Below are 12,080 nucleotides of genomic sequence, written 5' to 3'. Positions count from 1 at the left end.
GCAATCAAGATTGGATGTTTCGCTAAAAGATCTGCTCTAGTTCAAACAGGAGTTCACTCAGGGAAGTTCTGTGGTCTGTATGATGGGGGAGGGCGGGCAAGATGGCCTAATAAACTGTGAGTCTGTGCAACATTGACACAGCTACGCTTTTGATCTTTTTTCAGAGGAACAGCCGTGTTAGTCTGTATTCGCAAAAAGAAAAGGAGGACTTGTGGCACCTTAGAGACTAACCAATTTATTTGAGCATGAGCTTTCGTGAGCTTCATCATCTGATGAAGTGAGCTGTAGCTCACGAAAGCTCATGCTCAAATAAATTGGTTAGTCTCTAAGGTGCCACAAGTCCTCCTGTTCTTTTTGATGATCTTGTTATTGTAGCCTTGGTTTTAATGTGTATGTAGTTTCTGACCAAATCTTTAGCTGGTTTTAGACCAAACCCTGGTTTTCAAATACTCCACCCTTCACATCTCCCCCAGCCCAGTCTGCTTTCAGATATTCGCACTGAGGAACTGAAACAAGTAGGTGGGACCCTGAAGTAAGGAGCCCTGCTGTTCGGATCCTAAAGCGTCCCATTTGGCTGAGACTAAATCCAATCTTTGACTGAAAGTGTGTTCATTAGTACAGTGTGCCCGTCACTTGAGGTTTTGCAAGATCTTGTGCTGTTCTGCAAGTTTCACGTGTTTCTTCAGCAACAACAGATTTGTTTGTGTTTAAAATTGAGTCATCAGTCACTATTCTGCAGTCAAATGCAGTGGAATTTTTATGAAAACTTGGGGTACTTGCATGTCTCTAATCGGGTAGGGGGGCTACACGCATTGCCTTGTCTTGGGGAGTTGGGATGGGTCAGAGGAAGTGGTGATGGGTTGCAGGTCCTTTCACTGCTAGGCTGCAGGCTCTAATACAGGTTGGAAATCAGTGAAAGTTGTTACTTTTGGCTGTTTGGTGACCGGTGTGAAATGAAGTGGAGAGACTCATTCCAAGGGCCAAATTCCTTGCTGGTGTATAGAAGCCAAGGATTGCACTGGGTCATGGTGAATGCTCTCCCCTCTGGCCTCTGGGTGTGGCCCCAGGATAGCAAACTGATGCAGCGGGGTCAGCGTGCGTTCCCTGCTGCTGCCAGTGCTGTGCCTGCGGGGTGATTTCACTAGAGCATTGTGGTCTCCAGGGGCAGTCTGGCATCTTTCACCAGCAATACGTTTGTGTTCAGGATGCAGGCTTTGTGCTGGCACTAGGTACAAGCTGTGAGTTTGGATCCGGCACAGAGCCCAGATTATTATAATGTACTGATTGTTACATTCAGGTAGCACTTCTTGGGGGGTGGGAGGGTGCTCTGCCTGAGAGGAAGGATGGGCCAGTGGCTAGAATGATAGCTTGGGAATTGGAGGACCTGCGTTCAATCCCCTTTTTCACGATATTTTTCCCATGTGACCTCAGGCAATTCACTTTAGTCTCTATGAGCCTCAGTTCCTGTAATCTATAGAATAGCACTTCCCTATTTCACAGGGGGAATAAATACACACATTTGTGGGTCCCAAGGCCAGAAGGAACCACTGTGATCATTTAATGTGACCTCCCGAATAATACCCGCTAGAGACCCTTACCGAAGTAATTCCTGTTTGAAGCAGAGCAGATCTTTTAGAAAAACACCCAGCCTTGATTTTAAAATTGCCAGGGATGGAGAAACCACCAGGACCCGTTAAATATTGTGAGACACTCCGACATTAGGGCCTGTGTTATCACTAGGGTGACCAGATGTCCTGATTTTATATGGACAGTCCCGATATTTGGGGCTTTTTCTTATATAGGCTCCAATTACCCCCTCCCTCCCCCCCCCCGTCCCGATTTTTCACACTTGCTGTCTGGTCACCCTAGTTGTCATGTAAGAGCCTGAAATAGATGAGAGAGTTCTCAAAGGGCTTTGCCAGGCTGGATTCCTCAGCCACATTCTGCCAGTGCAGTTGGAGGGGAATCCTACCGTCAGCACATGAATGAGAAATGTTCCTCTCTCTTGATTTTGTTCTCTTGCGGGGAGGGGAGAACCCCTGCCTGTGTTCTCTGCACCTGTTCACCGTGACGTTTTCGCTTGCAGGGCTGCCACCGCACGGAGAACTGGTCACCCCTCACTGGCTTCTGAGAGGACGCAGCAGGCGAGCAGTCAGCGTGGCCGAAAAGGTGGGTGAGATTCAAAGCGTGCGTGTTTCTTGGTTTCCCCCTCCACCCTGAGTGTCCTGGGGCATGAAGGGTTAAGCCAGGGCTTGAGCAACATGCTCTTGTATTGTGAGTGGGCAGCTCTCCTTCCCCAGTGTCCATGTGTGGGGCTAAGAAGTCAATATCTGCACAATCTGAGCTGTGAGATATATTTTTTTGAAGAGATCTTTTGGCCCTGTAGGTTGCTGAAATAACCTTCTTCCCACGGTGCAGTGTAAGGCTGTCCTCCTGCCCCTACAGATCGGCAGCCCCAGCGCCTCGGCTGCTGCTCAGAGCTTTGGCCAAGGCCAGTTTTTATTTAGGATGTGAATTTCCTGCTGGCAGTAGGTACCAGCTATGAGTTTAGATCTGGAATAGAGCTCCACCAGATTATTGGGTCAGTTTTCACAGCTGCTGTTCAGCCAGGAAACTGACGAGATTTCTGTATAGTTCACGCTGCTGCTGCTCCTTGCGGAAAAGGGCTACTCTGAGGAGACGGACACCTCAAACACGAGAGGCTGGGTAAGGGGCAGAGTAGCAGACTCCTGGCTGTCTGTGGATTTTGCAGTGGCAGGGGGAAAAGACTTCTATCCTGTTCCAGCAGGCAAGTGGTAATGAAGATCTGGCTCTCATGCAGTTGTCTCTCTGGTGGGAAAACCCCTAGAAAGCATCAGTTGTCTCAGCAAGATTGCTTCTGTTGTGTTACTAGAACCTTTGTGGCTAAGCTGCCCGCTGCTCCTGCCATACAAGGAGCAGTTGTGAGGAGGAGGCCTTGGGTTTCAGACGGATGTGCACGTAGCCTGGAGGGGCTGGGTGAGGCCGCAATTGTGTAAATAGCCTCCTTAATGTAGGGCCTTTCATCCCGAAGGATCCCAAAGCACTAGAGACCCTGTGTGCGGGGATCAGTAGCATGCAGCAGTTGGGTGAGTGGCACATGGGATCTGTTCTGTAGTGGCTACGTGGTGGTCTGTAGGTGGGAAGGGGGAGGTGACATCTTTGAATGCAACCCCAGGCGGACTCAGGAGGATGGAATGTAACTTTTGATTGGAGTTCGGCCGGGACACACGGGGAGACCCTTAAAGACCACGATGGTTCAGGTGACCTTGGAGAGGTGGACACAGTGCCGAGCAGTGCCTGGGGCAGCCCCAGCTGGCTGGCACGTGCTGCTTGCGTGGCAGGTGCAGCCTTCATTTGCAAGGCTGCCTTTGCAGTCACCAGTTCTTTCCTTTATTAAAAAAAACGTGTTTTGTGTGATGTTGCTCTGTGACCTTCCCTGGTCCTGTCAGGGCATGGATCCTGGATCTCGGGTGCTGCCACTCTTCTCAAACAGCTGGCCTCCCAGCTGCTTGGTATACTCTTGTGCTCACCATCTTGGTTTCTCCCCTCCCCCGCCCCCCCCGGCTCCCTGGTACAGGGGTCAATTGTCTCATGTCCCCTCCACGTGCCTCAGTTTCCCCCCCTGTAAAATGGGGGCAATGTTACTGACTCACCTCCCTGGCGAGGCTGTGAGGCCTGATTGATGTCTCGTAAAGCACTCTGAGGCTTTGGGGTGATAGCACCCGGCTGGAACACTGAGCTTGTTAGTGGCTATTGAATTCCATGGTGAGACGCCTTCATCCAGCAGCTGCGTTCCATGACCGGCTCCTCGCCCTGCCTGTAGCAAGGGGGATCAGCACCAGGCGCCCTCCCACCTTAGCCCACGGGGTTGCTATGGCTCCTGTGGTCCATTCCTAGGAAGGGATTGCTCCATTCCCAGTGAGTTACAGCAGCGAGGGGGAGAGGGCCCAGGTCTATATATAGGCCAGAGGGCAGTCAAGGCGGGGAATGCGGGATAGCCGGGAAGTTTATTTATATTGCTACTTACATTCCTCTGCCCGGAATTCACTCACAAGAAGCTGGGAGAGACCGAATCTGAATCGGGGTGGGGGGGTGGGGGGGTGGGTGTACAGGCGCAGGCTGGGGCCCTGGCTTTGCACAGGGCATCAGCGGCAATGTTAAAACATCACTTACCAGCGGGATTACAAGGAGGGAGGGGCGAGACCCCCGTTCATTTCCTGGCATCTGTTCTGCCTCAAGTGACTCCAGGCAGCTCAAGACAAGAAGACGGCTGTCCTGGCGGGGAGGGACAGGAAGGGTGTGTGGAGGCAGGGGGGTGGATTGTGGGAACCAGACTGGGGCTGGGGGTGGGGGACGGCAGATCTGCATTCTTGGCGATCTCAGGGGATCAGAATTTCCAGGCGCTAGATCTGAAGTGGACTTTAGTACTGTGCCCATCACCGTGCGATCTTGGTGGTGAATGGCAGTTGTTTCGAGGCAACCCCCTGCTTACACCAAGGACAGGGCTCTGCGTATGCTGTCCTATCCCCCACCCCCCCTCCCCACCCCGCCAATCAAACAGCCTGCTTAGACTCAATGAGGCCACGTGAATGGTCAGAACCCACCTGTTTTATGAAGGACCCCTTTGGAGCCGGCATGGCCCCACCCCGCAGGCTGGCACTGTGAGCGGCTGCTCGGGCAGTCAGTGCCAGCCTGGCTCCATTCGGCAGCCAGGAGAGTATAGGCCCAGTTGCCTGGCTGAGCTGCGGGGTACCCACTGTGTTGCACAGCACCTGCTAGCTCTGAGCACCCCAGTTCTTGGCCCTATGCTATTTAACACCTGTATTGATGACCTGGAAGGAGAGAGAGACCCATCACTGATCAGGTTTGCCGAGGAGATGCAGACTGGGGGAGTGGTGGTGAATAATGAAGAGGACAGGCCACTGCTGCCAAGCAATGCAGATTGTGCCGTAAGCAGGGTGCCAGCAAGCACTGCTAAATGTACACATCTGGGAACCCAGAATGCAGGTTATCCCTACAGGATGGGAGACTCCGTCGTAGACAGCAAGGATTGAGAGAAGGACTTGGGGTCGCTGCAGGTAATCGCCTCCACGTGAGCTCTCCGCACAGTGCTGCGGCCAAAAGGGCTAACGTCATCCTTGGGTGTGTAAACAGGGCCACATCCCAGAGGAGTAGGGAAGTGATCTTGCCTCTACGAGCTGTATTGACAAGACTGCCACGGGGATGCTGGGTCCTGATCTGGTTCCCATGCATCAAGAAGGCTGTGGGAACACAGCAGAGAGTTCAAAGGAGGGCCATGAAAATGATTTAGGGGCCTGCAAACAAGCATGTGATGCGTAAGGGACTTGACCTATTCAGCTTCTCGAGGTGAAGGTGGACTTGGTCGCTGCGTATAGGCCTATGTGCATGGCAAAGATATCTGTTGCGGGGGCTGATCAAGGCATAACAAGATCCAATGGCTGGAAGTTGAGGACACCCAAATTTTAACCTTGAAATAAGATGTAGTTTCCTAGCAGCGAGGGTGATTAGACATTGGAACAGCTTCCCTGGCGGGTGGGGGACTCACCATGGCTTGGAGTCATTAAGATCGGTTTCTAGGGGCAACTCCACAGCCTGTGTGCATGCGGGAAGAGGGGTGTCGGACTGGATGGTCAGGGTGGTCCCGTCTGTCAATCTGTGAATCCCCCTGTTCGTCCCCTTCCTTCCTGGGCCATGGGGAGAACAGGTCGCCTGCCTGTCCTCAACCTGCTCATCTTGACAATTGCAATTCTGCATTAACACTGTTAACCAAATCTCCATCTTCAGCTGGTCACCTGAAGGGGTCAGGAAGGAACAGTTTTTTCCCCCTGATGCACAAATGATCTGATGTGTTGTCTCCCCCGTCATCCTATCCCCAGCCTCAGGGGCTTCTGAAGCATCCAAGATTAGCTCGGCTGGAGACAGGGCACCAGAACCGGTGGACCCACTGCTCTGAGGTGGGACAGAGAATCCACTTATTAGGTGCTGGCTGCTGTGTGTTGCTCACGTGCTCAGGGTCACGCTGGTGGCCAGATGTGGGGCTGGGAAGGGATTTCTCCCCGGGGACCTTGGGGTGGATCATCTGGCCACAGCTCACCTCATCAATTCCCTGCCGTGGCACTGGTGGGGCCTCCGTCTCCCCTGGTCTCTCCCCGTGGCTCGCAGCACCAGTCTCCTAGGACTGAAATGCTTTGGGCTAACTAGCCTCACTGGGCTCAATCCAGGGGTGTCTGGGTGACGTTTAACGGCCTGGCACGCACAGGAGCTCAGACCAGAGGAGCCAACCCCGCCTTGCTGAGGCTTGTGGTGATCCCCCATTGCTGGGGATCAGATGATCTAGGCAGGAAGATCCACTCTCGTTCAGCCAGAGCAAGTGGCCTTGGGAATTAATTCAGGGGAGGGCCGTGGCCTGTGCTGTGCAGGGAGGTCAGGCCGGATGATCACAGCGCTCCCCTCTGGCCTTAAGCTCCATCCTAGGAGCACAGGGATGGGATCTGCCCAAGGCCAGGAGGGTTTGCTCTGTTCCCCATGTAGCAGCTTGTGCAGGATCCTGGGGGTTGGGGAGAGTAGAGGCAGGGAGAAGCATTAACCCTGCCACCGTTTTGTTGGGGGCCCCGCCCTGGAGCAGGTATGTGGGTGGCCTCGTGTTCGCTGTGGTCTCGCCCCCACAGACAGCAGGGCGGACGTCTCTTGTATCCTGTTTCCTTTCTCTTCCCCTTGCTTTGCGTGCATCACAGAGCTGGCTAGCCCACTGGCTGCTCTTGCCAGCTGCCACCCCTCTGCTGTGGGGGTGACACGGGGAGAGGGGCCGTGCATTGCCGGAGGGTGGGCTCTGGGACTGGCCGTCCCGGTGGCTCTGATCAGATACCTCTGTGTCAGCCACCACCCTCTCCCTAGACCCATGAGTGCTCTGTGCTCCCACCGTGACTCGGGGGAGAGCGCGGCAGGCTGGGGCAGCCAGAGTCCTGGCGGGAGGAGCGTGGGGCAGTGACTCTGCATCTTGGGGCAGGTGTGGGCTGCATGTGAGTGGCAGAACAGGCTAAGGGAGGAGCTAAGAGGCAGCGGGGCCCTGTAGATGAGGCACTGGGCTGGGACTCCGGAGACCTTGGTTCAGTTCCCTGCTTAGCTACTGCTGTGCTGTGGGTCTTGGGCAAGTCCTTTCCTCTCTCTATGCCTCAGTTTCCCTCCCACCCTTTGACTGTGCAGACGGTAAGCTCTGTGGGGCAGGGACTCTCTTGCTGTGGGGCCCCGATCTCAGCTGGGGCCTCTGGGTGCTACTCCTGATGACAGTGGTATCCCAGGCTTTGTGGTTTTGCAGGAACCAGCCTGGATCTCCTCTTGCTGACAGTATAAAGCGAGAGCAGCCTGTGTGACCGTCCTGGCCTGCGCCCTAGTACTAACAGCATAGGCAGAGCTGGGTGCTGGGTCAGCGTGGGTGAATGTCTCACAGCAAACCAGACCCGGCTTCGTTCTGAATCATTGCACAGTCGTTAGGCTGACGAAGCTAGAAGTGGCTGGGATCTTGCCCGTGGCTCTAGGTACTCCGCCTCAGTTTCCCCATCTATACAATATGGAGAGAGAATCCCTTCCTGAAGTAGGGGTGGGGAGGATTAGTTAGTGCCTCTAAAGTTCTTTGAATAGGAAAGCCCTCTAGAAGGGTTAAAGGTCACGAAGACCTGTGGCCTGAACTGGATTTTAGAGCCAAGTCCTAGTTCATTTGAACTTTGGGGGCCAAAAACCCAGAGGAGAAATCTAAGGTGGTGAAAGTTATCCTGTTGGAGGGAGGGTATAAATCACATCATTCTAGACTGTTAGATCCCCTTCGACCGACACCCTCTTTCCTGTTATGTACTCCAGCACCACCCAGAGGCCCTGATCAGAATCAGGCCTCGTTCTGTGGGGTGCCGGACAACCCCTTAGTAAGAGATGGCTCTGCCTTGAAGGACTCATTGTTGGTTCTGAGTCATTTTAAAAGGTGCTGGGCTCTTTCCCCCAAACACAACAGCAGGATCGGCCCTCCTCTATCCCAGCAGCCCTGCTCTCTTCTGGCCCCTCGGGCCGAATGCTGCGCCAGCCAAGACACCTGTCAACGCAATGAGACAACATCCAGAAACATTGCGTAAGGGAGGACGTCAATTGCATGTCAGCCCATCTGAGGCTGGTGGATTTTATCGGTAGCCTCTTCCAGATCTTCCATGGGTGGGTTCGCTTGGTACAGGCTGCTGAGCCCCGTCTGCCCTGCGCCCGGCACTGCTTGGAAGGCTGGCACGCAGCGGACAGGACATGCTGCCATTCTGACTGGGAAAGGGTTTATTCCCACTTCGCACTCGCTCTGTGCTGGTGTCAATGCCTGTTCTAGGCACAGGGCAATGCACAATCAGACCCCGGAGTTTTGTCCTGCTTCTGTCTTAGATCTAGGTACTTACATGGCCCCCCCCCCCCACAGCGCCGCAGTATCTGAGCACCTCCCAATTCTTAAGGTATTTACCCTCCCCACGCCCTTGTGATGTAGGGCAGTGCCATTGTCCCCATGGTACGTGGAGGATAACACCCAGATCATCCGAGGTATTTAGGCTTCTAACTTGCATTGAAATCAATGAAATACCTCCATGACTTGGAGGATCGGGGCCTTAATGACTTGCTGCCTGTGGGATCGTGGGCCTGCGGTCGAGCAGGGAATTGAGTGTGGGTCTCCTGGACTAGTGCCCCAATCGCTGGACTGTCCTTTCTGGGTGGGGAGGTGGGCCCATGTCATGGGGAACCATACAACGATCTCTCTCAGCCAAGTGACGTTCCAGCTGAGAATTCCAGCGTGCAACCAGCAAGATTGTCTCTGCGGAGCTTGCCTTGATCTCTCTCTGAGTTCCAGGCCGCAGAGGGGTCCCAGGAGCTAGACCCACCCATCTTGCCATGCGTTAACGCTTCCATGTACCCTCCATGTGGGCAGAAGGGCGTTGATTTCTCCATCGCGCCCATGGCAGCCTCGGTGCCTAGGTTAAGGCACCCGGCAGCCGCTGATTTCACTGGTGCTTTGGCACTGCCTGAGCTGGTGCCTCTGGGCAGGGTCGACGGTTGCTCTTGGGTTTGGCGTCATGAGCCATGCAGCGAGGGTGCAGGTGGCCTGGGCGAGGCCGCGGGCTGCGGAGAATCAAAGATCATTTCCCCTCCAAAGGAAAACAAAAAGCTTTGGTCTTGGCTCCTCCATCAACAGCTCTGCGGTTTTTCTCATCAGCAGATTGAAAAAGAAAAATACTCTTGAATTTCACCCGCCGGGGCTGGGTCTCCGACACCGCGGCTCCTTCCCCAGCTGCTGTTAACTTGGCCGCCACTGATGGATTTTGGACGTGCTGTTGGAGCCTGGAGCTGGAGTCTTGTGCAGAGAGTGCCCCCAAACTAGACCCCTTGCCTGCCCTCTCTGCAGGCGCCACGGGGAGAGAGGATTCCCCAGTTTGCTTCTAGCCCCGGCAGTGGTGGAAACGCCAGCATCTGCTTAAGCCCCCCGGGCTGGATAGCTGGGAAGTGTCTTGCGGCAGATGACAGCTGGCGGGTGGGGCTCACTGCTGCAAGGAGGCGAAGGGCTTTGCCATGGAGCAGAGGAGCATCCACCTGCCACTAGCTGAGATACGGGCTGTCAATCCTCATGCTCCAGGGCATGCGCCCAGTTCAGCGAGGAATTCCCAGTATGGCGCGGTTATGCCCATTCTGGATGGGAGTCTTAGAGCTCCCTCGGTCTCTGAGCTTTGACCCCTGTTGGAGAAGCCCCAGGACTAGAGACCTAGCAGGGGAGACTGGTTCTGTCTGCTGCTGGGGGAGAGTCTGTGGCCTGTTACACTCTGGCACCATGAAGGGGGTGGCAATTAGACCCCAGACACAGCCGCCCCCTGGCTCTCCACCAGCCAGGCCCCCAGTGTCGGGGGTGTGCTAGGAGTGGGGGTGGCTGGCTGGTGTGCAGGGCACTTGGGCTATTTCTCTGCCTCCAGGGGGAGTGGGGCTTAAAGCCACCTTTGCTCCCCCTGCCCCCCCCGGCCTGTGCCAGGTGCAGGAGCTGAGAATTGGGCGAGGACTCTGAGCTGCAGCCCCGGGCTGTTGCGGGTGGCAGCTTCCTGTGTCTGACTCAGCCCGACCAGATGCGGGGCGGTGACCTCGGCTGGTTGCTTAAAGGCAGGTGCTGGTTCTATGTCCCGTAGATAAGCCGGTGCGCTGGGTTGTGGGGCTCTGGGGCTGCAGGCACAGCCCGCCACTCCCTTCTCTCTGCTAGGCCATGCTGCCCACCCAGGAGCCCTCGCCAGCCGGCCCTGCGACACGGGGACAGACCCTGCTGCCACCTCCACCGATGCTCAGTCCTGTCCCCTTCATTTCCACGGGCATCTTGTGATAACCCATCTCCCGGGTGAACTAAACACCCTGGGGTGGAGTCGACATCTGCTTGGCTTGAAGCTCAGTCGTCTCCCCCAGGGACCTGCAAGTCTATATGGCTTCCCCGGGGCCTGCCTGGGTCCTCTCCTCACTCCACACCAGAAGTGCAGGGGCAGCTGGCTTTAAAGGGGCCACCCCAGTGTTGGAGGGTTCCCTGCTGACCCCCCCTATTCTTTCCCAATATCTCTATTCAGCAAGGATTTGGGGAAGCCCTGTGAAGGCCGTTGGACAGTCGGGGCTGGCTGGCTGTGGCGTGCAGCAGATAAGGGCCCAATCCTGCTCCACTGAGGGTAATGGGAGCTCTTCTGTTGGTTTCACTGGAGCAGACTCAAGCCCCACGTGACTAGATGGACGGAGCAGGCGGAGAGCGGTTCCCTGTGCGTGGCCAGAGGAGACAGTAATCTTCCTTTGTGAGTGACCCTCGGCCCTTCTCATCCGAGCCCCAAGGCACAGAAGGGGAAACTGAGGCCCAGAGTGGGGAACTCTGGCAGCACCAGCATGCTAGTTCCAGGCCTTAATCACCTTCTCTGCCAAGGGCTTTGAGTCTGGTGTGTGTGTGGGTGTGTGTGTGTGGGGGGGGGTGGCGTTTTTAGGAAGGGGAGCAGCAGCTTTGTGAGCATGGCCCTTTAAGAATTCAGTTTGACAAGAGCATCCTGCCAACAATGCGCTTATGCAAACACACAATGTAATTGCTGGGGAATTTGAAGGAGCGAAACTCCACAGAGGAAGAGACCAAGAGGGCGCTGGGGAAGGGGAAAGCAGAGGGGGATTTGAGAGGGAGGGAGGCAGGAAGAATGGGGGGAAGAACTGGGACCCAACTGGGGGATAGAAGGGAATTGAACAGAAGAACGCACAGACCATGTTTGGCCAAGGCAGCGCTGTTTGTATAAGATCATGTTCTAAAAATACAGCCCATTCCCAGCATCGCCCAGGGAGAGACCCTCTGCTTCCCTGCCTCCCTCCCCCTGTGAAATCACCGCAGCGCTGCGCCTGGCTGGCGCGGGGAGCTGAGTGGCCATGTTTTGGGAATGACTAAGGGACTCCCAGGGAAATCATGGATTTTTTTTTTTCCTGTGCTCTGGTCTCCTTTTTTGGAGCTGGGAAGATCTTCTGGTGGCGGAAGTGGGGCTGGTGCGATATCACACCTGGCAGTTTCAACGCTCCCCATGTCCCCTGCCCCACGCTGCCACCATGCGGCAGTGAGTCTGGCATAGATGTGTATAGGGGCTAAGCCCCTCTGTCTTTAATTTATTTCTTCTGCCAGCTCCCCTGTGAGACAGGGCAGTGCTGGGATCCCCACTGTGCGGACGGGGAGAAGCCGGGGGCACCATTTTCACAAGTGCTTAGCATGGGGGCCCAGATCCTCAATGGCTCCCGAGTTCTGTGGAGGTTTGGCACCTAAATACCTTGGCCGCCTCATTTTCACAAGGAATTCCGGCACTTGGGGGAGAGGTTTTTCAGAGGTACAAATGGCAGCTGGGCACCCAACTGCCCCTGGCGTTCAGGTGAAGTCTGGCACCCACTTGCTGCTTGTGCCTTTGGAATTTCCCCCTTGGCAGCCTGAGTGCCTCTGACTCGCAGTGAGACGAGGCAGGAGAGGGCGTCTCTCTTATTGGACTAACTTC

At 55.3% G+C, this 12,080-nt stretch overlaps 1 protein-coding gene across 3 annotated transcripts in view; it reads left to right on the top strand.

Moving 5' to 3' along the window:
* The window catches only part of ADAM33 (ADAM metallopeptidase domain 33), a 75,961-nt gene that overhangs the window by 3,263 nt on the left and 60,618 nt on the right, over positions 1-12,080 (top strand). For all 3 annotated transcript variants that reach the window (XM_048846399.2, XM_048846400.2, XM_075128149.1), the window contains exon 2: positions 2,087-2,169. In XM_048846399.2, the coding sequence (XP_048702356.2) occupies positions 2,087-2,169 (83 nt within the window). The remainder of the gene's footprint in view (positions 1-2,086; positions 2,170-12,080) is intronic.

The sequence above is a fragment of the Caretta caretta genome, chromosome 4, assembly GCF_965140235.1.
Source record: "Caretta caretta isolate rCarCar2 chromosome 4, rCarCar1.hap1, whole genome shotgun sequence".
NCBI lineage: Eukaryota > Metazoa > Chordata > Testudines > Cheloniidae > Caretta > Caretta caretta.
The sequence above is the reverse complement of the archived record's forward strand: the minus strand, read 5'-3'. Positions and strand labels throughout refer to the sequence as shown.